The 27,102-nt window shown below is 38.1% G+C and overlaps 1 protein-coding gene across 2 annotated transcripts in view; it reads left to right on the forward strand.

Moving 5' to 3' along the window:
• Positions 1-27,102, forward strand: part of AMN (amnion associated transmembrane protein) — a 77,764-nt gene that overhangs the window by 41,828 nt on the left and 8,834 nt on the right. For both annotated transcript variants that reach the window (XM_074213160.1, XM_074213161.1), the window contains exons 4-7: positions 23,098-23,185; positions 24,603-24,823; positions 25,817-25,954; positions 26,848-26,956. In XM_074213160.1, the coding sequence (XP_074069261.1) occupies positions 23,098-23,185; positions 24,603-24,823; positions 25,817-25,954; positions 26,848-26,956 (556 nt within the window). The remainder of the gene's footprint in view (positions 1-23,097; positions 23,186-24,602; positions 24,824-25,816; positions 25,955-26,847; positions 26,957-27,102) is intronic.

The raw sequence follows: 27,102 nt of genomic DNA on the forward strand, positions 1-27,102 counted from the left end.
TCCTTCTTCTGGAAAACTGTGAATATGAATCAATAATTCTCTTTGCTCCCAAGCTACAGACAGAAAAAAAAAAATAGGACTTGGGCAGATTACTGGTTTTAAATTTTTTTCCCCTCTTTTCCTTTCTGCATACTTCACTATTTTCTCTTTCTGCTAAACTTGTGAATGACACAGAGAGGTGGACAAATCATGCCTATTGTAAAAGCTGACATCAAAGATAGGTAGGCAGGAAAGATTAATAAACTATGGAGAATACAGGAGAGATGAAAAGAAAGAAGAGGGAAATGAGAGGCACCAACTCTAGTGTCTTAAGTCAAAATGGTTCTGACCTTTCAGTCCTGCTCTGTTACATGATTACATAGGCTTAGTCCTGGCCTACATATTAGTCCTGGCTCTTAACTTCTCTTGATCTTTCGTTAAGATGGTCTGCATAACTAGCTGGCATAGAAGCTCTTTAAGCTGGTTCTGACTCCCTGCTTCCATGACCCTGGCTTTCCTGGTCTAATGCTCTCATGTTAGGCTTTCCCTTATCATGACAGAGGCTGCCTTTTTAATCAAAGCAACTTTGTGCATAGAACACCAACCCCGGAGTCAGGAGGATCAGATACTTAATAATTACCCAGCTGTGTGACCTTGGGCAAGTCATATAATCCCTTTGCCTTGCCAAAAAAAAAGCATCCTTGCCAGCACCAAAAGAAACATTTATAATGTCTTTATTCTTCTTGAGTTCACTCCTAAAATTAGGAGACCCCTACCCTGTAAATTTCTATTTCAAAAAAATAATAATACAATACAAACAATGTTTTGAAGTAGTAGCAATGGAAAAATGATCATTTTAATGCTAAGCTAATCATGAAACATGTAGTATACAGTAATAAACATGAAATATTAGTTTATGAAATTAATATGTACAGACTGATGAATGTTATTAATATCATGTTTGTTTGTCAGCAGCACTGTCAGGGGACTTTGTTATTATAATGAATTTATAATGAGAGAGAAAATGCTCATGGGAAAGAAAATATATTCAATAATACAAATGAGATTCCATATGTAACAGAATTCCAAGACTGATACTCCCACAGTATAGTGGTTACTCCTCTCTCTACCTGGCTCATTTTCCTTATTCATTCTCTCAGTCTGAGTTCTAAGGTAATTGAGAAGGATGTTTTAATATTTCATATTTATTCAATCTCTGAACCCCATTTCATTAAATGTTATTTATACTATTAACATAATAATCACATTTATTAGTATTAAATGTTATTTAATAAACCTCTTATCTTATGAATTTTGCTGATAAAATTTGCTGATAAGCAGCAACAAATGATCTTTTATTGGACTTTACTGTATGCCAAGCATTGTGCCAGTGCTGGCAATAGAATCACAAAAAAAAAATGAGATAACCAGTATACTCAAGGAGCTTACATTCTATATAAAGTTGGGAGGAATAGCTTATTTGGGACAGTTAAGATCTCAAAAAAAAATCTTAAAAGGTTAGAGTGAAGAATTAAATCTAATAAAATGAAATTTAATAGGAAGAAATGAAAAAAAGAAATCAACTCCAAGATGAGGAAGGCAAGGTACAGCAATAATTCCTGTGAATAAAATCAGGGGTTTTGGGGTGGTTGGAGGACTCAATGTTGTAAATGGAGGACTGGCAATCAGTGAAACCCTACCTTGGAAACACACTAGCTGTGGGACTGTGGAATGTCTCAGCATATCCAGGCAGTCTACTAAGATTAAAGATAAATTCTTAATCTTCAACAATGGAGAGTTTCCACACAAGAAGTTCCTCTACAAGTACAGCCCTCTTCAGCACCCAACTAAACAAACAAAACCAAAACTTCACAGCTATTTGAAAATTGAAAAAAAAGATAACATGATTTTAGTCTGTTATTAACATCATAAGAATAGAGTTAGAGGGGCGGCTAGGTGGCGCAGTGGATACAGCACTGGTCCTGGAGTCAGGAGTACCTGAGTTCAAATCCAGACTCAGACACTTAATAGTTACCTAGCTTTGTGGCCTCGGGCAAGCCACTTAACCCCATTGCTTTGCAAAAACATAAAAAAAAAAAAAAGAATAAAGTTAGAGGAGAAATTCCAGGTCATCTAGTTCTATCCCCTCATTTTAGATGATGAAACTAAGATCCAGGGAGGATGAGTGAGTTGTCCAAGGTCACAGAAGTAGAAAGGAGTACTACCAAGATTTGGATCTAAATGGTGTCAATCTTGCAGATCTCACCACATCTGGAGTAGAAAGTCCTGTTCTGAGGGTCATGTTAAAGAAATAACATTAGCTAACTGGATTGAGTCCAGAGGAAAATAGCCAGGGTTAATCATGTTTAGTGGAATTAACTGGGTATGTAACAAAGAGTTGAGGGGCACAATGTTGCTAACTGAGTTCAAAGAGTTAAAGAGTTGTTATAGAGATTTTAGACTTGATTGATTTAGCCCTAGGAAATATAGAACTTGACACAATGGGTGGGAGTAGAAGGGCTGTTGATTTTGATTTGCCTCATTTGGATTGCCTCAGCAGGTATTGAGTTTCCCATTAATGAAGGTTTTTAAGCAGATGATAACTGGTCATGGATCTATGTTGAGAACTCTCTCAGGATCTCACATAGGACTGGAGCCTAAGATTTCTTTCTGATTTATCCTTTGAATAAAACAGGAAGATCAGAAACTTGTTCAGTTATCTAATTCAACCAAGTTTTTTTTCATTATGGTTCAATGACTTATATCTCTAGAAGATGGCACCAGACACATAATATAACCCAACCATCTACCATACATGTAATTCCCAACCTCCTCAGCTGATTGTTGGAGTTCTGCCTCATATCCTGCTTCTAGACTCACGTGATTCTCCCTTTTAAAAATTCAGTCTTATCCACTCCATTCTCTTCTTGAAAAATCCTCCATACGCTTTGGCCTAACTTCTAACATTATGCCTTTTGTTAACACAAGTGACTACACTGGGTTGATGCTTCGAGAATGCCATTGGCAGAGGCAAACCCCTGCAGTATGTCCACTGCCCACCAAGCACAGCTGTATACATCTTTCCTAGTGTTGTCAGCCTTTAACATCTAGGGATATGATTGAGGGGATTATTATTTAAGTTAAATTGGGCTGGATTAATTCTGAAATCTTTTTTATCTCTGAGATTCTGTGACTGTGAATATCAAAGCTGGTAGAGATCAGCTAGATAGAACCTGGGTTATTTCTTCATTTTACAGATGATATTAGTACTAGTGTCTTCTCTCTTTTGATTTATATTCTATATATCTTATTAGTATTTATTTGGGAGAAGTTTTATTTGAGAAAAGAGAATAACACAAACAGGACCAGGAAAAAAAATAGGGTACTAGATGGAGAACTGGACTTGTAATCAGGATGATTCATCTTTGTGACACTTACTAGCTGTGTGACACTGAACATGTCACTTCCGTTTTCCTCTGTTTCCCCATCTGAAAAATGAACTGGAGATGAAATGGCAAACTATTTCAGTATCTCTGCCAAGAAAACCTCAAATGGGGTCATGAATAATTGAACATGACTGAATAAAAATAATGAAATACTTAAGTTTACAATGGAAAACATTTTTTAAAAAAGAATTGATGTGTCAGAATATAAATTGACATACTTTTTTAAATTTTATTTTTCTTGATGTTTCCTTCTTGAGGGGTTGTCTATGTTTTCTTTCACAACATCACTATTATGAAAATGTTTTGTGTGACTACACATTTATAACCTATATCAAATTGCTTGCTTTCTCAATGGGGTGGGGGTAGGGAGGGAGGAAGGGAGAGAAAGTTTTAAAAACAAATGCTAAAAAAATGTTTTTACATGTAACTGGGGAAAATAAAATACTGAATGAATAAATAAATCAATAAAATACAAAAAGAAAAAGAAAAAAGAGCTGGTAGAGATCTTAGCATCTGGATAATTTCTTTATTTTACAGATAATATTAATGCTTGTGTCTTTTCTCTATTGATTTATCCTTGTATTTTTTTATTTCTATTTACTTCTTTGTATATTATCACTCCCATCAACCTATAAGCTCCTTAAAACTACAGACTTTTTCCCTCTTTTCTTTCTATCCCCAAAACTTAGCACTTAGCTAGTTGGCACTTCAATACTATCAACTTGAGTAGAGGCTAAAAAAAACCATTTACCTCACACAATAGTAAATGGCAAAAATGAGTCTTAAACCCAAGTTTTCTTATTCCTGCTTCTAAGCTCTTTCTACTATATCTTTGTAGGGACCATACTTTAGGCTCATTATCCCTGAGACAGACTACCAGATTTCCCTTCAGGTTAATAGGGGTACCTTTGACGGGTTAGGGGCATCTCTATTGGATTGTCATTGGCTCTAGTCCTCATTACAGATGTGTTTTTCCTCTCTGTTATCCACCAGTAACAAACTTTCATTTCTAACCAACCAATTAATATCACTTAGGTTTTTTTAGGTTTTTTTTTGCAAGGCAAACAGGGTTAAGTGGCTTGCCCAAGGCCACACAGCTAGGTAATTATTAAGTGTCTGAGACCGGATTTGAACCCAGGTACTCCTGACTCCAGAGCCGGTGCTTTATCCACTATGCCACTTAGCCGCCCCTATCAATCAGTTTTTCCAAAGAAATATTTTCTTCTACATTTCTCCCCTACACCTTAGGGATGCAATCTCCCCCATACCACCTTAGACTATAAGAAGGCTGGGCTCAAACTTAACAGTTTTAACATAAATTCATATCCAAATTCAGCATTATAGACAGGCAAGTTTAAAATTTCAGCAGAGTCCTGAAGGTCAGTCATTCTACAAGACAGGAAAGTTAGATTAGCTACAAAACTCATCATGAGTTAGTTCCCTTACTCTTGGACTTCCAGATCCTAGGCAGCTTGTTTTCTTTATTTTTTTGAGAATAGCTTGAAACTAATCTGAGATCATAGCCCCTGGATTAATTTCCTTCCCCTAAAATGAAAGAACAAACTCTAAGGCAAAATTCTGATGCCTACATTTGCAGTGTCACAAGTTGGTCTTATTTGGAGAGAGCTCTAGGTCTCTAGCCTAAAGCATTGTTTCTCATCAGCTAGAGTCCAGTAGGAAGAAGTCAGTAGAGAGAAGAGGCTGAAACCAAGATAAAAGACAGAGCTGACCAATGCTTTTTGAAGGTCACCTCAGTTTTGCCTCCTTAGTCACAGCTAATCACAAGGCTCCTATTCAACTCATAGTTAGCATCCTGGAGCCAGTTAAGAATGTACTAAAGTCTCTAAGGCAGTTAGTTCATTATACAGTTCATTACAGTTCTCCCTTTCCAAATCAGTAATTGCATCTGTGGCACTCTGAGCAAGCTCATAGGGGCTGGGCTCATTGGCAGCTCCCATATTATATATTCCCCCCATTAAACTGGACCCAGTCTTCCCCTTCCTCATTCCTTTTCTACTGAGATTGATGCTTAGAAGTGATGCCTGATACTTACTATTTTTGAAAGCTATACAGTTACAAGTGTGATTAATAAAATGCAAATTCATTAAAAAGTATTACATAGTTATAGTAATTTTTGGTTAGAATTTTCTCAGTTTAAGATTATCTGGGCCTTAGTTTCTTCATATGCAAAAATGAGGGATTGAGTGAAGTGATTTCTAAGATCCCTTTAAGCTCTATATCTAAGTTCCTGTGATCCTATAATCTTATGTAGAAATAACCAATAAGCAAGCATCTGTTACATATCAATTATGTGGCAGGCCTGTAGTAGGTACCAGGAATGCAAGCCCAGAAAGAAGGAAAGAAAGGAAGAAGAAGGAAAGAACCACTACTTTTAAGAATCTTTCATTCTATTGGGAGAAAGAGACATGTGTATAAAAAAAATCTACACAGAATAAATACAAAATAAAAAAAAAGATAAGGTGAGTCAGCAGGAAGATGGGATAACTGCCTGAAAGCTGGGAAGACCTGAATTTAAATCCTGTCTGAGACAAATATAGTCTCAAATATAGTGTCTTTTTATGGTCCATGGTCTATGGTCTATATATAGTGCCTTTCGGTGTTCTTGACAAGTCTCTAAGACCAAGTGGCAGAGAAAGTAAATGTATAGTGTGTTCCAAAAGTATAGTTTTATGCTATTGAAATTCATTTCTACTTGTATTGGTAGAATGAGTTTCTTCATTCAGAATTTTTGTTTATCAATGAAATTGCAGATTCAGCTTCTACCCCTAAATATTGTTGTTGAGTCATTTCAGTCATGCCTGACATTTGGAGACCCTGTTTTGGGTGTTTCTTAGCAAAGATACTAGAGTTGTTTGATAATTCCTTCTCCAGCCCATTTTACAGATCAGGAAACTGAGGCAAACAGGGCTAAATGACTTACCCGGTGTGACACATGTAGTAAATATCCGAGGTCATATTTGAATTCAAGTTTCTGTGACTCCATACCCAGCACTCTATCCACTGCAGGACAGTTAAATAAAAGATTATTGGGAATGGGGGTGAGGGGAGACAAGTAGCTGAGAGCATCAGCATCAGAAATAGCTTCATGAAGAAAGGGAGCTAGGACAGGGAGTTAAGCTGCCTGTCTTGAAGTAAGTAGGAAATTCTATGAGAAAAAAATGAAGAAGGAGTGTAGGCTGGGAGGGCCATCAGTACAAAGGCAGAGAGAAAAGTTGGCAAGGCCATATGGGAGGAGCAGACATATCAATCTGGCTGCAGTGGAGAGTTAGAAAAGGGAAGTATGATCTATAGTGAGTCTGGAAAGATAGGTTGCAAATGAGCCTTAATTGCTAAACTGAGGCTAGATTTTTATCCCAGAGCCAATGCCACACTAGTTTATTATGGAGTGACATAACAGCTGCAGTGAAGGAAAATCCTTCACCAGCTTGGTAAAGGGTAGAAGGGAATGAGGAGAGATGAGGTCAAGAAACAACTGAGAGTCCTTTACAACAGGCTAGGCAAGATGTGATTGCTGTGTAAGTGGAGATCATGTGTGAGAGACATTTGGAGAGAAAGAAACTGCAAGATCTTGCAACTGATTTATTGTATAGGTGGGATGGGGGGGTGATGAAGGTTATGAAACTGGGGAACTGGAAGAATGGTGATTCTTTTCATAATACATAGAAACATTTGATGGAGTGGGTTTTGAGGGAAAGAAGTTGAGTTCAGTTTTGAACATATTCAGTTTGAGTTGTCTCTGAGACAGGCAACCTGGTGGTTTGGGACTTAAACTCAGGAGAGAGATTGTGAATGGATATACAGGTTTGTGAGTCATTTGTATAGAGAAAATAATTTAGCCTTGGGTTATGTGTGTTTAAGAGATAGACAGACAGAAAGAAATAGATAGAGACAGAGAAACAGAGAATACCTTTCCAGTACAGAGAGTTGAAATGAATGTTGCTAACTCTTAAAAACCCACAAAGGAACTAATGGCATGACAGCTACCCAAGGGTCTCATTGTACCTTTCCCTTCCAACCAGCAAGGGATCAGAAAAACTTGATAGAAACTCAAAAAAGATACCTAGAGAAGATGGAAGCAAGGAAAAGTAATGGGTGAAAATGAAAACATAGGGGCGGCTAGGTGGTGTAGTGGATAAAGCACCGGCCTTGGAGTCAGAAGTACCTGGGTTCAAATCTGGTCTCAACACTTAATAATTACCTAGCTGTGTGGCCTTGGGAAAGCCACTTAACCCCATTTGCCTTGCAAAAATCTAAAAAAAAAAGAAAATGAAAACATGATGTAGTTTTAAAAAATTAGTACCAAAATCACTAAAGTTCAGAATCAACTGATAGAACAAATGACATTAAAAAAACTATATCAAGGAAAAGAGCAATTACAAAGAAAGAATGAAGCTGTTGCTGAGAGAAGATGGGACACTGATAATAGAAGAAAAGATGGCTGTTTAATTCTTTCTGTTTTTCTGCCTATAGGGAAAACCTTTGAGTGATAAAGGACAAAAAGAAATGACCAATAGAGAATAGATGACCAAGATTATTAAGGAGAAGATTAATAGAGAATATTGCTGCCCTTAATGAATTTGTTACCAGACTGAATAATGAACATTAGGAAACTCAGAGGTTAAGTGACTTAACCCAGGATCTTATAACTAGAGTTGGAACTTGAACTCAGGTCTTTCCTGATTCCAATTGTCTTTTTTTGTTACTTCCCGCTAAAATTTAATAAGACAAAATTTTTTTTTTGCTTGAGATAAAAAAATCAACTTCCCAAAGTAAAAACTGGAGAATACCTAGCTAGATAGGTCATTTGAAAAAGGTCTGGGAGTTTGGAATAGAGAAAGAGAATCAGGAAGACTTAAACTTGAATCCTACTCAGATATAGGCTAGCTGTGTGACCCTGGGCAAATCATCTAACTGCTCTGCGCATCAATTTTCTCATCTGTAAAAATGGAAATAATAATAATATCTTCATCACAGGATTGTTATAAGGATCAGTTAAGTTAACAAATGTAAAGCATTTTGCAAACCTTAAAGCGCTATATAAATACAAGCTATTATATTATGATTATTATTGTTGTTGTTATTAGTATTAGTATTGGACAATTTGGTAGTGCAGAACTAGAGGCAGGAGGGTCTAAGTTCAAACCCTAACCTCAAATACTCACTAGCTATATTAAGTCACTTAACCCTGTTTGCCTCAGTTATCTCATCTGTAAGACAAGTTAGAGAAGGAAATGGTAAACTACTAGTATCTTTGCTAAGAAAATACTAAATGGAATCACAAAGAATCAGACTTGACTAAAAAAATGACTGAACAATAATCAAAAAACAAACTCAATATTTCAGTAGTATAATATGGCAGTTTAAAAAAGCAATTTTATCCTAGATTAAATTATGAGAGGTATGCCAATCAATTAAGGAGCATTTATTAAGTAACTACTATGTATGCTTCAGGTACAAAGTTAGGAGAGAAACAGTATCCAATAGTATCCAACTTCAAAGACTTTATATGGTGTTGGGGAAAACATATATCATTATATACAAGATACATATAGCAAAAGGTAATTTCAGTGGTAGACACTAACAACTAGGGATTAAGAAAGGCCTATTGTAGGAGATGGCTCATGAATGAAGTTATGAAGGATATTAGACATTCTAAGGCAGGAGAGAGGAGAATGGATTCTAGGAATAACATCCAGGACCAGAGCACAGTACCACTGTTTGCTTTCAGACTACATTGTGGAGCAATCTATTCAGTTGTACACCACTGTTCAGTAAATACATTGCTAAGGTGGAAAGCTTCCAAGGAAGACAATAGAATTGTGAAGGGGAAAGAGAGAAGGCTGTCAGGAAGTATTTGAAGGGATATTTTTTTATGGTGCTGGAAGAACTAAGAGCAATAGATGTAAGCAGCAAAGAAGCAGATTTAGATTTGATGTGAGGAAAAACTATTCAGCAATTAGAGCTGTTCAAAAGTGGAATGGGCTCAGGTATGTTGGTAAATGTTTAACAATCAGATCTTCAGGAAAAATATGCACAATGCACTTTTTTTTTTAAAGAAAGTTTATTTTGAGTTTTACAATTTTCCCCCCATTCTTGCTTCCCTCCCCTCACCCCCCACAGAAGGCATTCTGTTAGTGTTTACATTGGTTCTATGTTAAACACACAATGCACTTTCAATGTATAATCTTGAATTAGTGACACTACTTTCTCCAAAACAATAAACTAAGTACTGATTGGTAGCATTTGCAGATTTACAGAGGTGTAAATGCTCATGTTGAAAATTTAGTGACTCTCAAAGTCTATATGATTCAGTTCCAACATATGAATGGGTCCCCTCAGGAAGGACTGGGTTCCTTTTCACTAGAAGAGAATATACATTAAGAAACTTATTTTTTATCTAATTTTTTCTCAATTGTATGTTAACAAGAATTTTTAACATTCTTTTTTTTAAATGTTAAGTTTCAGATTCTCTCTCTCTCTCTCTCTCTCTCTCTCTCTCTCTCTCTTCTCCCCCTTTCCTTGAGAAGGCAAGTAATTAGACATAGATTTTGCATGTACAGTCATGCAAAAATGTTTCCGTGTTAGCCATGTTGTAAAAGAAAACACAGACCAAACCCTACCCCACAAGAATAATAAACAAAGTTTTAAAAGTATGTTTCATTCTGAATTCAGACTCCATTATTTCTTTTTGTGGAAATAGATAGGGGAAATGTCCCTAGGAATTATCTTAGATCATTGCATTACTGAGAATAGTTAAGTCATTCACTATTGATATTCTTATAGTATTGCTATGTACAATGTTCTCCTGGTTCTGATCACTTTACTTTACATAAGTTCATGTCTTAATAGGTTTTTCTGAAAGTATCTTGTTTATCATTTCTTATAATACAGTAGTATTCCATCACAATCTAATTCCACAATTTGTTCAGTCATTCCCCAATTGATGGGCATCCTTTCAATGTCCAATTTTTTGCTGCCACAAAAGAAAAGAGTTGCTATAACTGTTTTCATACATATAAATTCTTTTCCTTTTTCTTTAATCTCTTTGGGATACAGACCTAGGAGTGGTATAGCTGGGGCAAAGGGTACACACAGTTTTATAGCCCCTTGGGCATGGTTCCATATTGCTCTCCAGAATGGTTAGATCAGTTTACAATTTCTTCCCTACCCTCCTCCAATTTTTGTCATTTTGCTTTTCTGTCATATTAGTCAATCTGATAGATGTGTGGTTATATCTCAACTTCTTTTTAAAAATTATTAATGCCTTTTACTTTTTGCATCCTATCATGTCCAGAGGTAAACACTGCCAAACTCAATAAAATCAAACCTCCCTTGTAAATAAGAAAAAAAAATAGTTAAGCAAAATTCAGTAGCAGTGTCTGATATATTCAACTATCTTCTCCTTCAGGCTTCTACCTCCCTATCAAGAGGAAACATTTTTTCATATTTATTCATTTAAATACCAAGAAATATTTGCTCAACCTATCTTTAACTTGGTTGTCATTAAGAGTATAGGATCATCAGGAACTTAGAGATCATCCAGTTCAACCCAATCATTTTGCAGAACAGGAAACTGCAGAGATGAGCTGCCCTGTCCAAGGCCACACAGATGAATAAATACTTAAGCTGGCTTTAAATTCAGATTTTTTGTTTGTTTTGTTTTGTTGTTGTTTTCTTTTTCCTCCAAATCCAGTGCTTCATTGGACCATTCTTTCCTAACGAAGATAAGGAATGTTTCGGTTTTGTCTTTGCATCCCTAGAACCTAGGACAATGCCTTGCACATATTGAATTAATTTGACTTTTCTTTTACACGACTCTCCCTTTTCAATCACAGAATGCCAAAGCTAGAAAGAACTTTAGAAATTGTCTATTCTACTTCACTTTTTATATAGATGAGGAAAATTGAGACCCAAAGGAAGAGAAATCACCTGCTCAAGGTCAAATGGCAAGATAGTAGCAGAGTGGTAGATCAATGTTCTTGCCAATATACCAGGCAACATCTTTGTTTGATTTTGGAGAATTAACTTATTTTTGTCCAGCAAGAATGTTTCTTTCATTTATCTTTTTTCATCTATTAGAAATCTTTTTTTAAAAAATTATTTCAAATTTTCACCCCTTCTCTTAGCCCCCCACCCACCCAATGAAAAGGCAAGCATTATGTTACATGTGAAGTCATGTAATTCTATATTTCTATATTTTCCATGTTACCCTCCAAAAGGGGGGGTGTGCAAGAAAAATGAAGTAAAAAATCAATGTACTCAATCTGTATTCAGAGTTTATCAATTCTCTCTTCTAGGGTGGATAGCATTTCTCATCATGGATCTTTCAGAATTGTCTTGTTTGGTTGTATTGATCTGAGTATCTAAGACTTTTCACAGTTGATCATTGTTACAGTGTTATTGTGTATAATGCTCTCCTTGCTCTGCCCACTTCACTTTACTTCAGTTCCTATAAGTCTCAGGAGAAATATTTGTTGGGAATATTTTTTTCTGATTGGAGACCAGGATGGAGGAAAGGGCCTCTTGGGAGCCTCTAGGATACAGTAGAGAGAACACTGGAGTCAGTGTCTTGGGTTCAAATCACATCCCTCCTTATTCACACCTGTGTTCTTTAGGCGAGTCATTGTATCTCTCTGAGTCTGAGTTTCCTCATCTTTGCAGTGAGGACAATTGGATCAGGCAGCTTCTGAGATCTCTTCACACTCTACATCTAATGATTGCTTTTCTGAGACTTCTGGCTGGAGTTTCTTCCAGGAGAAATTACTTCTTTAAAAGACCAGAATGAATATTTACCCACTCTTGGGGACCCTCTACAATTAATTGGCTTTTTCATAGAGCTGAACAAACCCTGAGAGGGCCCTGCATTCTAATAGCTCATAGTGTTTACTGGGTCTATGGGCCTTTATATATTGTTCCATGATAAATATGGAAATACACTCCCAAGATCCTGCTTTATTTCTGAGGGCATGGAAGATGTTTGAATGGTCTCTTGGGGATACAGGGAAAAATTGGTCATATTTTTTTTACTGTCTCTCAGCTAGTTCAAAAATGTGCTATTCTGAAAAGTGGATAGAGCACCAGCCCTGGAGTCAGGAGGACTAGAGTTCAAATCTGGCCTCAGACACTTAATAATTACCTAGCTGTGTGACCTTGGGCAAGTCACTTGGCCCCATTGCCTAGCATAAAAACAATTCACCCCCCCCAAAATGTGCTATTCTCCCCATTCTCTCTTCTTTCTTCCCTCAAGACCCTTGCTCCAAATGACCTTCTGAGGTCATTTGCTTAGAATAAAGCAATCAATCAATGAGCATTTATTACATGCTTCCTAAGTGCCAATCACTGCCAACAACAACAATAACAAACAACCTCTAAGCACTAGCAGATAAAGAAAGGAAACAATGGTGCCTGCCCCGACAAGGTTTATAGTTTAATGGAAGAAAATCTGTAAATTAAAAGAAAGAAATAAGAAAATCTAAAAATAACTAAGCACATGTAAGATCTATACAGAATAAATGGAATGCAATCTAAGAAGGCAAGACACTAGCATTCCAGTAGAAAGTGGGCTTTAAGCTAAGTCTCTTGAAGGAAACCAGGGAAACAAAAGACGGAAGAGAGAGAGCATACCAGATGTGTGAAGAGACAGAGGAGATGGGGTGACATGGAAAAGAAAGAAGTAAGATAGTGATGTCAGTCATTTGTATCTAACTCTGTGACCCTGAGATTTGTTGCACCCCTGGACTGTCCATGGGGCTTTCTTGGTAAAGATAAAATGTCTTGGTAAAGATTAAATGTCTTGCCCAGGTCACACAGCTCAAATTTGAACTCAGGTCTTCCTGATTCTAGGCCCAGTGCTCTATCCATTTAGTCACTTAGCTACCTAAGGTCAGTGGAGCTGGATCATAAAGTTCATGAAAGGAAATAAGTATAAAAAGACTAAATAAAATAAAACTGGGAGGGCACAACCCTGAGGATTTCTCACTGATTAAGATTTGTAAGAGAGAACTGAAGCAAAGAATAACCATTTTTGCTTAATCAAAAAAAAATCAATCTGAGAGGGGAATATCCCTCAGGGTTTCTGGCCAAAACAGAACAATTTCTATTTATATTCACTCTGAACTTATGGAGTCCTAACTTTTCCCACAAATATGGGAAAGAGAGAGACAGAGCGACAGAGACAGTCAGAGGGACCGAGAGACAGTCAGAGGCACCAAGAGACAGAGAGAGCAGTGGGGCTGCTTCTCTTACTCATTAGAGGTTGTTTGTCCATAGTTCTTGAAGAAAATCATGACACATCAAGAAAGTGATGTGCTGATATGCCAGAGAATTGGATTTAAGTGAAGGGAGCTGTGCAGTCATCAGACTCACTTTCTCTTTCAGAGTCATCTGGGTTCATTCTTGGTCTCTCTGTCCCATCTCTCTCCCTTAATGACTGAATGGGCATGCCTTAGTCAATCTGTGACCTAGGGTAAGACTTTAGCTTTTAAAGTCCAAGTTCTCCCATTGCATCCAGGATCATCTCTAGCTATCTTCATCCATATCTGACCCCTCACTTAAAACCAATTTACTTGCATGTCATAGGTATGGCCTCCCTGATGGCAAGGTCTTCTTTGAGAAAAATGGACAAACAACAGCAACAATAAGAATACTAGAATTTTAGGAAGGATTCAAGTTATAAAGAGCTTTAAATGGCAAACATGGTACTTTATATTTTATTCTAGGGGTAACTGGGAATTTATTGAGCAGTGAAGTACCAAAGTCAGGCAAGTGTTTTAGAAAAATGACTTCACTAGCTATGTGGAAGATGAAGAGAGGTGAGAGGTGAGAAAGCGTGAACTAGGGTGAAGGCTGTATAAGCAGAGAAAAGAGGATGTGTAAGGAGAAGTATTATTAAGCTAGAATCAATAAAATCTAGCAACTGATTGGCTATGTGGGGTGAGTGACAGTGAAGAATCAGAGATGACTTGGAAGTTGGAAAATGAGATAACTAGAAAGATGGTGGTGCACTTAACAGCACTAGTGAAGTTCAAAGGAAGAGGGGACAAGATAAAGTTGTCTTTGCCAATAACTTGCTTTAGGAACTTGGACAAATCATTTCTGCTATTTGACTCTGTTTCCTCAACTCAATAATGGGAATGATAATCTCTTTCCTTCTCTTAGGGCTGCTGAGAACTTTTTAAACAGTAGGTGTATAATAAATGTTGAAAGGAAGGAATAAATCAATCAGTAAACAAGCATGTATTAAATTCCTACTATGTGTCTTTCAGATACTTTACTAGACACATGGGATATGTGCAAAAAGTGAGGTCTCTCACCCCCAAGGAATTTACAATGTTTTGAGGGGGTTCTTAGTTTTTGCTGACATAATAATAGTTAGCATTTATATAGTACTTTATGTTTGTAAAGTACTTTATAAATATTACCTCACTTAATCCTCATAGTCACCCTCTAATTTAGGTGTTATTTTTATAACTATTTTACAGTTGATTAAATTGGAACCTACAGAGATTAAATGATTTTCCCAAGGCCACACAGCTTGTAATTGTCTTAAACTTAAACTTTCCAGTTGTGGGCCCTAGCACTCTCTCCTATGACACTCCTGACTCATTTGGCAGTTTAATTGCCCTTTGACAGTCTAATGAAAACTATAGACCCTTTCTCAGAAAAATGAAATAAAATGCATAGGATTAAGAAGAGAATAAATTATATTAAAATATGATGATCAAAAATTTTTTGAAATAAGTCCATGGACTCTAGGTTAAGAACTCCTGAATTCTTTGAGAATAGATAAGTATCACCAATTCTTGCTGACTCCCAATCTAGGCACCCTGTCTACTCTGTTTTACTGCCTCATTAATCCTAGTTATTATTAATATTAGCAATAATCATCATCATCATTATTCCCATAGTGGCTACTTAATCCCTTGGACATATTATCTTGTGAGTCTTTGGGATCCTTTGTGGAGGAAAGAGATAGATTCCTGCTTCTCCTATGTTTATCTCATCTTCAGGACTTAACTACTATCCATAGCCACCCCCCTCCCCTCACCAGGAATCAAACTAAAATGTTTGGGAGCATTGATTGATATTGGAGTGAAGGAAAGTAGATCTAGACCTAAAGGAATGAAGCCCAAATCATCCCTAATGGGAACTTTTTGGCCTCAGGTCCTTTATAGAAGGGTACCTGCTTAATCTACTGACACTGGCCCAAGAATTGGAGGGTAAGAGGAAAGATGGGAGAATGAGATGGAATGGTCCAAGAATTTGAGCACTGGTGGAAGGCATCCAACTGATCATCCAGTCCAACCCATATCCCAAAGTGATGACCACTAAAATATAGCCCCCAAGTGGTTACCTAACTTCTATGTGAAGCCTCCAAAGAAAGAGGACCTGAAATCTCTTCAGGAAGCCTATTCTCTTTTGGGATGGTGTTCAGAGAAGGGTTCTGAGGATGGAAGCTGGGTCCAGTCTCTCTGGGGAAAGGTGGGTGGCAGAAAGAATTGTAGTGCCAGGGAAGGGAGGTGACTGTACTATCACTACATGTTCCCTCTTCCAACGGGAGATAGTTACTATGGTAACCTCAGAAAAGGCAGCAGGAAGCTCCTGGAGGAAAAGGAGGTTGTAGATGGGTGTGGGATGAAAAGTGAGGGCTATGATGGAGGGGGGATGTCTGTACGGGAGGGAAGGGATCTGAAAGGCTTCTTCATCTACCTAAAGCATAAGTGCTTGGCAAATGGGAAAGGGCTCTCTAAAGCAGGATAGACAAAAACAGACGGGGGGGGGGGGGAAGAAGGGAGAGAATAAGAAAGAGGGAGAGAGACAGAGAGACAGACCAGACAGACAGACAGACAAAATAAGAGACAAAGAGAGAGAGAGAATCAGAAAGAGAAGAGACAGACAAATGAAAGAGAAGGGGGGAGAGAGGGAGAGAGAGAGAGAGAGAGAGAGAGAGAGACTGACTTTTACTGCCTTTTTAATCCTAGTTATCATAAATGATGGCAATAATAATCATTTTCAGAGACAGAGAGAGACACAGAGAGAGAATCATAGAGAAAGCACAGAAGACAAAGAGAATCAGAGAGGGAGTCAGAGAAAGAGAAGCAGACAGAAAGCAATATCCCAACAGATACAGACATACAGATACAGATAGGCAGGCAGAGATAATAAGAGAAATAGAGACAAGAAGAAGTAGGTAAGAACATATTAACAGGCAGATAGATGAAGAGAGAATCCATCAAAGACAGAAACAAACAACAGGGAGAGAGAGACTGTCAGAGTGTGCAGACAAAGCAATATTGGAGGAGGGGAGAAGAAGTAGGGGGAAAAAGGAAAGAAAAAACAAGACAGAGAAAGAAGGAGCAAAGAGGTTAGGAGAGTTATGTAGGTAGGTTTTGTTGGGGAGAAATGAATGAGCATAGATGACTTAAACAAACAAACCCACATGCCCAGGGCCATAGAGAGGAGGGCAAAGGGCTGGAGATTGGTCCTCTCCCTCTGGTACTGTTCCTTCCTGCAGGAGGGAATGCGCATCTAGGACCCTGGCTGACTTCCCTTAGGTTGGACTCCTTCCCACAGTCTTGGGCACTGCGGGTACAGGATGAGGTATGGAAGCTGCAGAGCATGTCAGTGGGGGTGGGGGTGGGGGGCGTAGAGGCGCCAGGATGTCCTCCACCCCCTCATCTCCTCGTGATTGTGGTTCCCATAGCCCATGGCCCAGGTCTGTTAGGGAGGGTTTCTCTGGAGATATCAAAATGAATGAGTAGCCCACAGCTGCAGTGGGGGGGCGGGTCATTCCCTCAGCACACTTCCTCAGGAAAAGAGGCAGGGCCAGTGTCTGCTTGGGTACTGCAGTTAAGAGCTTCTGAACTATTTAAGAGTGAGCTGGGAAAGACAGCTGATCATGTAGTCTGTTCCACTTCTCTTTCTATCTGTCTACTGTTTAATCTATCAGTCAGTTAACTATCATTTATTAAATGTTATCACATATTATGTGACTGTCACTATACTAAGGTATGGGGAGGCAAAGGCAATGAATAAAATAGGTGGCTTATCTTATGTTGGAAGAGAAAAAAAACTTATACCAATAAACACATCCCTAATATATAGAGAAGATAATTTTCAGGTGGGACACTAGTAGCTGGGAGGATCTCTCTCTCTGTCTCTCCTCCTCAGGGAGGATCTGATTCTTGAACTGAACTTTAAAGGAAATTAGAGATTCTAAGAAGTAGAGATGAGTAGAGGTGCAAACAGAGCAAATGAGACAGGAAAGAAATGGAATGTCATATTCGAAGAATGGCAAGAAAGTCAGTTTGACTGGATTGAAAAGTGCATGAAAGGGATTTGTGAATAACACATAGATAGAAGGATGGAGTTAGGTTGTGAAGGGCCTTCAATGCCTAATGGGAATTTGTATTTGATCCTAGAGATAATAGGAACCCAATGTATTTTATTGAATATGGGGAGTGACTTGACCACTTGTGTGCTTTGGGAATATTGTTTACCAATCTGTATTTATCTGTGCCTGAAAACCTGTTTCTTTTATTATTATTGTTGTTATTATTATTATTACTAATAATTGCCATTTAAGATTTGGACCTTTATATTTTAAAATGGCAGCTAGGTGGCACAATGGACACAGTGCTAGGTCTAGAATCAGGAAGACTCATTTTTCTGAGTTCAAATCCAGCCTCAGACACTTACCAGCTGTATGTCCCTGGGGAAATCACTTAGCCCCGTTTTCTTCAATTTGCTCATCTGTAAAATGAGCTAAAGAAGGAAATGGCAAACTATTTCAGGATCTTTGTCAAGAAAACCTCAAATGAGATCTCAAAAAGTCAGACTGTAATGACTAAACAAAATAAATGTTTTAAAATGCATGTCATACTGGTACCTCCAAAATTAATAAAACAAACCTATAGCTCCACAACCACTTGAGGTAACTTCTGAAAGGATGGGAGAATATAAATAAGAGGCTCACAGGCTAACAACATGGATTGGGATCTGTACTACTGGAGAAAATTCCTATAGGAATGAAATCAGAAATATAGTGAAATATTTCAGGCATTTTCCTCCCAATAATTCTCTAAGTAAGGAAATAGAAGATTAATTCCCATTTAATAGACTGGAAAACAGAATCTCAGGCAAGGAAATGTCTGAACCATTGAAACTTTGGGTTTCTTACTCTGAAAGCAGCCATTGCTTCAGATCAGGTCGAGTCTGATTTGCTCTTCATAAAGAGCTAGGTAAATTTCCATTAGGAAATCATACTTTTGGGATTCAGAAGATCTGAGTGATTCTCTAAGAGCCTCTGACACTAGTTATGCAGCCTGACACAAGTCATTTTGCTTCCCTTGACCTTGGTTTCTCATTCTATAAAATAGGGATGGATAATCATACTTTTATAATCTATCTTACAAAGTAGTTGTGAAGATGTGGTTTCATTTTTCTAGCTCTATAGAAGACATTTCTATTTTTATTATCCCCTATAGGACCTTACATATATATTAACATTTACTAATTGCTCATTGAATTGGAGGACTTTGGATTGGGAATCAGAATATGTAACTTCAAATACAGGTTCTGCCATTTATATCTGTACTCCCTTCCACAAATTACTTCACTGCCTTGTGCCTCATCTGTAAAATTATGGATTTGGACTCAGTGTCCTTTAAAGTCCCTTCCAGCTCTGGATGTATGGTCCCTCTACTCCTCTTAGCTCCTTCCTTAGTATAATATGTGGCACTATATATGGGGGTCTTTATCAGAGCCCCCAGCCCCAAACTAACTGAAGGGCAGGAAACCTGGCCTTCTGTCACTGGCTCTTTGCACCCTCCCCTCTCCACGCCTCAGTATCTTCATCCTTAAAATGAAGGGTTTGGACAAGATTATTTCTAAAGTGATTGCATCTAGCTCTAAATCCTGTAAATCAGTCATCATCTGGCTAAAGGCATTTTGCCATCATTCTGGATTTGCTCCAGAATGAAAGGTGTTAACCAACTGCTGCCATCTGCTGACCAGAGTCTCTCTTGCACATTTTGAAATGCAAAGGGAGAGATCTAGGTTCCCATCTGCAGAAAGAACCTTTTGAAGTCATCTCAGGCATCCCCCTGACTCCAGAAGTGTCTGCCCACTGCTCTCTATCCCCTTCCCTACAGTTCTTGAAGGCTTTAGCTCACCCCTTAGCATTCAGGAAGTTCTTCCTTAGGTCTCAATGCAACTATAGATGTGTGCTGGGCATGGTCAGAGGGTGATAGAGCCTTCACCTGGACTTGGTTAAAGGAACATTCTGGTTAGTGTCAAGTGTCAAGGCTAGTCCTTCAATGACAATGTCTTCCTCCCTCAAACCCTAGTTTCCTCATGTTTTATGGAAATATAACCCATTGAATGAGTCAGAATCTCGTGTCTACAGAAAAGCAATATTACAATTCCTTTCCTACTTCCTTGTGTTTTAAAGGAAGACCCCAAGAAGAATGACAATGATAATAACACTTTCCATTTGTGTAACCTTGAAGTTTAAAGAGCACTTTTTTGATAAGGGTTGAAACATTCCAGTTGAGGTAGGTGAACCAAACACTATTATTTCATAAATAAAGAAGCTTTGACTCAGAAAACTGAAATGGATTGCCCAAGGTCACAAAGCTAGTAAGTACTGGTCTATGAAACAAACCATCTTGCCTCTGATACCTCAAAACCCTTGTAAAATAATAGTAATAACTAACATTTATTTAATGTTTACAAATATTCCAGGCACATTTTTTACTAAGTGTCTCACAATTATTATATTATTTGATCCTCACAGCAACTGTGGGAGGAAGATGCTATTATTTACAGTTAATAGATGAGGAAACTGAGGCAAACACAGGTTAAGTGACTTGCCCAAGACCACACAATAGGTGTCAGAGGCTGTATTTAAACTCAGGTCTTCCTGACTCTAAGGTCAATACTCCATCCACTCCCCCACCAATTGTCTCACCATGGAAAATTCATGCAACCTTTCAGTACCCCAAGTAACATCTACCCATTGCTCCTCCATCTGATCTCTGGAGCCAAGCAAAATAAGTCAAATCCCTCCTCTTAAAAAAGAAATGAATTAGACTTGTGTGACATGTCCTTGATGAAGAGTTGTTGACTCTTAGAGATTGTAATTGGTTTGTCTAAATACTCACTATCCAATTATACACTTTTTCCAGGAATCAAAGTTTTCCAGGAAACAAAGGCAATACCTCCAACTTGTAACTTATTAATTTTGTTCTTTCTTTGAAAACTTTGGGTTATCCACCTCCACTTCTTTCTAATGACTTGTCTTTTTCTGGAGTTACAAAAGGTCTTTGACAGTGATTCAGCAATTACATCAATCTAATCTTTAAGTGTTCTGAGATTACAATAGGGAAGCTGAGTGAACCTTTATCATCTCACTTTTCTTGGATTTTGAGACTTTGTGAATCATTTCCTCATAAAGAAATGAACCTGTGATCTCACCATCATTGTTGCTCTTGTTGTGCCTCCCTTCAAACCATGTCACCTGAGGAGGAGCCTGGGAGGATCTAAACCCCTGGACTAGCCCTGGGTCTTTGTGTTCTCATTTTAACCCATTCATCAAGCTCAGACCCTCTCCCCCTCACCCTGATTTCTTCTTCTGTCTCTAAGAATTGTAAAAAACACAAGAGTATAATAATGGATTTCTCTGCTGTCCCCCTTACCCTCTTTGTGATTTCCTGGATCATAATTTCCTTCCCTGACTACCTCAGGAAATGGACAATAGTCATAGAACAATATCTATGTTCCAAAATGCAAAGTAGAGCCCTCTAATACTCATGTCCAAAAGCTGACTCATCAAATATTCACATGACAGATTTTTTTTTTAGGTTTTTTTTTTGCAAGGCAGTGGGGGTTAAGTAGTTTGCCCAAGGCCACACAGCTAGGTAATTATTAAGTGTCTGAGACTGGATTTGAACCTAGGTACTCCTGACTCCAAGGCCGGTGCTTTATCCACTCCACGCCACCTAGCCACCCCCACATGACAGATTGCATGTGTTCTTAAGGACTGGGCAGGTGTCCCATTTCATATATGTATCAGTATGCAAAATAGATACCAAATAAATATAAGGTGATTAGAGGAGAGGAATAGAAGCTGGGAGGGGGGGAGGGGGAGGGAAATCAGGCAAAGTCTCAAGTAGAAAGTGACATTTGAGCCAAGTTTTGAATGAAATTAGGAGTTCTGAGGGAAGTGAAGATGGAGCACATACCAGGAATAGTGAACAGTCATACAGATATGGGAGACAGAACAGCATGTATGAGGAAAAAGTAACTGGGTAAGATTGTTTGAATTAGAGAGTGTATAAAAGGGAATATGAATAACAAAACTGGTTGGAAAGGTGGAATAAAGATGAGACCTAAGAAACCATCCATCCAATCTTTCTTCATTTCCCCATTTTTTTAAACAGAAAGGTGAAATTATTTGCTCAAAATCATTCAATGATCCAGGGGAAAAGCCAAAAATACAACTGTCTTCTGATTCCTGTTCCCCCTACATCACTTGCCTCTCTTATGCATTCAAATATTGTTCTATTGGTTTTTATGTTGTATTCCCAGTAACACCTCCCCTGTAACCAAAAAAAAGTACAATTAAGCAAAACAAATGACATATTGGCCATGTCTGATAATGTATACCTCATTTCAAATCTATACCCACTACCTCTGAGAGAAAGGAAATATATTTCTTCATTGGACCTCTGCAATTGAGATTGATCAGTGAGTAGACTGGCTTGAATTCTATCTTATTTTTCCACATTTTTTGAAGTCCTTAAGTATATTGTTCTTTTGGTTCTATTTACTTTGTTCTCCATTTCCTTAAGTCTTCCCATTTTTCTCTGGATTCCTCATATTTGTTTTCTTATGGCACAAGGGTGTTTCATTAAATTTAGATACCATATTTCAGCCATTCCACAATTGATGACTTAATTTCCAGTTTTCAGCTGTCACAAAAAGTGTTGCATGGAATATTTTGGTCTATGTAGAATCTTTTTAATATTAATCTTCTTAGAGAATGTGCCCAATCATGGAATTTCAGGGTCGAAGGGTACACTGAGTTTAGAAATTTTTCTTAAATAATTTCAAATTGTTTTCTAGAAGTCACAGCTCCACCAATGTATCAGTGTGCCTATCTTCCTATAGCCCTTCCAACATTCACTGTTCCTATCTGTTTACTTTTTACTTTGTTCTCTATTTATATGTCATAGTGCATTCTCATATCTCTTCTTTAGGGTCAAGTTTTGTTCTGACAAAGTTTTTGTTTTTTATTTTTGTTTTTGCTTTTTAAAAACTTATGTTAGTGTTGTGCATATTATTTTCTTGATTTGGTAACTTTTCTTTGCATCTTCCAAATGCAATCTTCCTATAATTCTCTGTATTCATAATCTTACTTCCTATTATCTTTTTCAGTTTGCCAAGTGTGAGGTGAAATCTCAGAGTTGTTTTAATTTGTATTTCTCTTATCAAATGGGATAATAAGGGAAAATTTTTTTAAAACGGGATATGTGAACCATGTTGCGAGTGATATAGGAATGCTATCTCTTTTTACTAGTAGTCATTTGGAGTATTTGAAAGGAAAGTTGTTGATCATTTGCATTTCTTTTCCCTTTTTTGTTTCTTCTAGCATCTTCCACTAGATGGAGAGTTTATCTTAGCTCCCGGTGCTGGCTTTGCTGCATTTGATGGCACATCTGATCCCAATTCAAATTCAGGTGGTATATAACAAGGCTTGCTCAGAATGGGGACCAGCTATTCAGGGTGAGCTCTTTCCTCCTAGAGAATACTGGGGCAAGGCTAGGGAAGGCCATATCAGCTCCATCACACCAGGGGCTTCCCAAAGGTGGGATTTTGTGCAGATTTTTTTTTGTTTCCTCTTCCCATAGTGCCTAGAATAGGAATCAAATGGTTCTGAGCATCCCAGTCTCTGTCCCTTTACTTAGCCTGTTCCCCATGCTAAATAAAAATCCTCTTTTAATTCCACTTTTAAGAATCTCTGGTTTCCTTCAAAGCTCATGTCAAGCTTCTATGTGAAGCTTTTCTTTTTGTTTTAAATTTTTTGTAACTTCTTAATGATAACTTGTTTTTTGTATTACCTTTGCATGATCAAACCTCCTCCTCCTCCCTCTGGCCCTGGAGTCAGGAGGACCTGAGTTCAAATCCATCTCAGACATTTAATAATTGCCTAGCTGCATGACCTTGGGCAAGTCATTTAACCCCATTGCCTTAAATAAATTTTAAAAATTAAAGTAAAAGAAATGGGAGGGAGGGAGAATTAAGCAAAACCTAATTCATTAGCATTAACACATTAACCCAATCCAAAAGCATATGCATTTTTCCTCACCCATAGTCTTCCATGTCTCAAAAAATGGAGGAAGATGATGCATTTTTACATTTCTTCTTTAGGGTTGTTTTGGTATGACAAAGTTTTGTTTTTATTTTTGTTTTTGCTTTTAAAAAACATATTGATTTCTTGCATATTGTTTTCTTGATTCTGGAGGCTTTACTTTGCATCTTCCAAAAGCAATCTTCCAATAATTCTCTGTATTCATAGTCTTACTGCACAGTAATATTTGTCACATTCATATGCCATAGTTTTATTTTCCCATGTCCCAGTGGGCAATTATCTGTCTTGTTTCTAGTTCTTTGCTACTGTAGAAACTTAGTGTATATGAGGACTTTTTGTTTTTAGTCATTTTCTTAGCATAATTACAAATGGAATTAATTCCCCAATGTTTGGGACAATTTATAAGTCCACCAACAGTGTATCAGTATGCCTGTATTCATGAAATCATATCCCCAACTGGTATTACCTTCTTCCCTCCCAATTTTAAAATTAACTAGTATTCATTTTTATATACTTTCAAATTTACACTATATTGCCTTCCCCAATATAATGTAATTACCTCAACAGCAGGAATGACTTCATTTTTGCTTTTGAATCACCAGAATGCAGTGCACTACATTCTGTGTAGTAAACACTTAAATAACTGCTTGTTGATTGACTGATTGATAGTGGCCTTCAAAACTATTGACTGATTTAATATCAGGGAGTACCAGGACAACACCCATGTCTCCATCTCAGGGACTCTGTATTGGTCATATTGTAATACTCCTTTTGTCTTTTCTTAGATCACAACATCCGCTTCTTAAATGCTGATCGGTATAGCTGGTATGATCCCTCCTTGTGGTATACAAATCTAGAAAACAGGGACCACATATTCTCTATGGATACTGAACTTATCCCCTGTCGCCAGGATGATGTCATCTTTCCACCAGAGACCTCCTTCCGTGTGGACCTGGGGGCTGGTGGCCGGACCATTGACCTCCATAGTATATCCATCTTTGGCCAGGTGAGAGAGATTGAGTCCCTAGGCAGTACAGTGTACAAACCAAGCATCTGAATCTGTTTCCTTTTCCAAGGTGGGAAGAACTTCAGTCATCCTCTGCCATCTCAAGATCATCTCAAATATATCCTTTACTAGGGTAACATAAAAAGCTAGTGTGGAGCAATGGAGAGAACCTTAAATTGGTAGTCAAGAGATAAAGATTTTTGTTCTGATGGTCTTTGACTGAACTCTTATCAACATCCCATATTAATGGAAGTTCCCCTACTAGAAAGAGGGATTGAAAGATAATAGAAAGAAGATATTGTATTAAGGGGAGAGGAGAGAAAGGGTAACTTTTGAGCTCCTAAAAGGGAAAGGGCACCCACAGTAGTGGCCAGTTAATGGTAAATGAATCACACTGCTAAACTGAATTGAACATAATCAGGAGCAGTTGGAACTTTTTTTGTTTCACTGGTCCACTTAAGGATCTACTTGGACAAGACTTTTGATGTTTTCAAACCTCTTTTGGGACCTGATGAATTTGTCCCCTTTCCACTTTCTCTCTCTCTCTCCTTCGCCCCTGCCTCAAACTGGTGGGTAAACTGTAGTTGCCTGTTTCTTTAAATAATTTTCATTTTGAGAAAGTCTTTTTTCTAAAAGAGTGGATCATGCAATAGGAATAGAAAAAAACAAATCCAATCCTGGGCCAAAAACTCTAGACTTAACTACAATCCTATAATGAATCAGTGTCTTTCCCCACCTATTTACTCACCCCCACTCTCCCCCGCCTCCTCCCCTTCTGCTTCTCTGTTTCTGTGTCTTTGGTTTTTCTCGCTCTCTGTAACTTTGTTTCTCTTCCCTCCCTCCACAAAAAAGGGATTTACTAGCTACATGACATATACCCCCATGAGTACCCCCATTTATTCCTCTGTATCTGTTTCTCCAGCTATTAAAGGGATTATTAATATTATTATTTACTGTGATATTGGGGATGGGGGGGGGTGACTTGCCCTACAGAAATTCAGCACAGACCAAGAGTTGGCAACCTATCTGGCCAGTAGTACTGGGAAGTTACAGTTCCATGGAGCTGGTTCTCTGAGGCTGGTTCCTGACCCCTGTGAAGACCCTTCTGGCTGTGAGTGTGGTAATGATGAGGTGAGCCCTGGAACCCCAACCACCTCCTCTCAGTGTAGAACTGAAAAACAACTCAGAAATCATTTAGTTCAGAAAGAACAGCAAGAAGCACAAAACTGAATGCTGTATAATTATAATAGCCCTGCTCGGCCCTGGAAAATCATTGCGAAAATGCTTTTTCCTTTCTTTGCAGATAAGGGAGACTTTGGGTATGGAATATTTCCATATATCATCGGAAATATTCATTGTATTGTTTGATATTGATGAACTAAGATGGAGTAGGAGGAGAGGGGAGTAGCATTAGCTAGATCTGGAAATATAGGTTGAAGCTGATTGAGGAAGATTTGAAATGAAAAGGGAAGTCCCTGAATGATTTTTGAGCCAAGTAGCATAATCACATCCATGTCTTGGGAAGGTGACTCAGAGAGTATGTACATGATGGTTTGATTTGAGAAGACCTGGTATGAGGGAACATTATAGCTGTCCAAGTGGGAAGAGATAAGAGATGGAACTGGAAGGGGATGATAATCAAAAGAGAAAGGAAGGAATAACATCTAAGAATGACTTCTCAAATTGTGTAAATCATCTCCAACCACCATGTGACCTTTAAAATTCTTCTTGGCCTCCAAGGCTTAGCTAGAACTCCATTTCTTTTGTGAAACTTTCCCTAAGTCCCCCAGCTGGACCAGATTCCACCCTCTTCTGAATACTCCCATGTCTTTGATGACCCTCTGCATTATTTTGCAGGTTTACCTGTGCACCTCTTATCCCTGGCTTTCTCCTGAACTAGGTTGTGAACTCTCTGGAGGTTTAAGGCCTTCCATTTGGATACACTTGTCCATCCTCCCACATCCACAAGCAAAGACATGAGGCATTCTGTGTTTGCTGAGTGTACTCAATGGATACCTTTCTAGGTCGAGGCCTGGATCTGTGCCTTTTTGCTCCAGACTTATGGAGGTCACTGCCCCAAGCCTGCCTGCCAAGGAGCTCTGAAGCCTTTGGGCCAATGTTGTGAGATATGTGGTAAGCAGGGTCCCAACCCCTGAGATGAAGGGTAACAATGATACCTCTTCCTAGAACTGTGGAATGCTATTTACTTCAAAAGCAGAATTCCACACTTATTATGTTCTTGGGCACTATGCCAAACACTGGGGATACTGTTGTAGTTG

Source organism: Macrotis lagotis, chromosome 1 (assembly GCF_037893015.1).
Source record: "Macrotis lagotis isolate mMagLag1 chromosome 1, bilby.v1.9.chrom.fasta, whole genome shotgun sequence".
In the NCBI taxonomy this organism is placed as follows: Eukaryota; Metazoa; Chordata; class Mammalia; order Peramelemorphia; family Peramelidae; genus Macrotis; species Macrotis lagotis.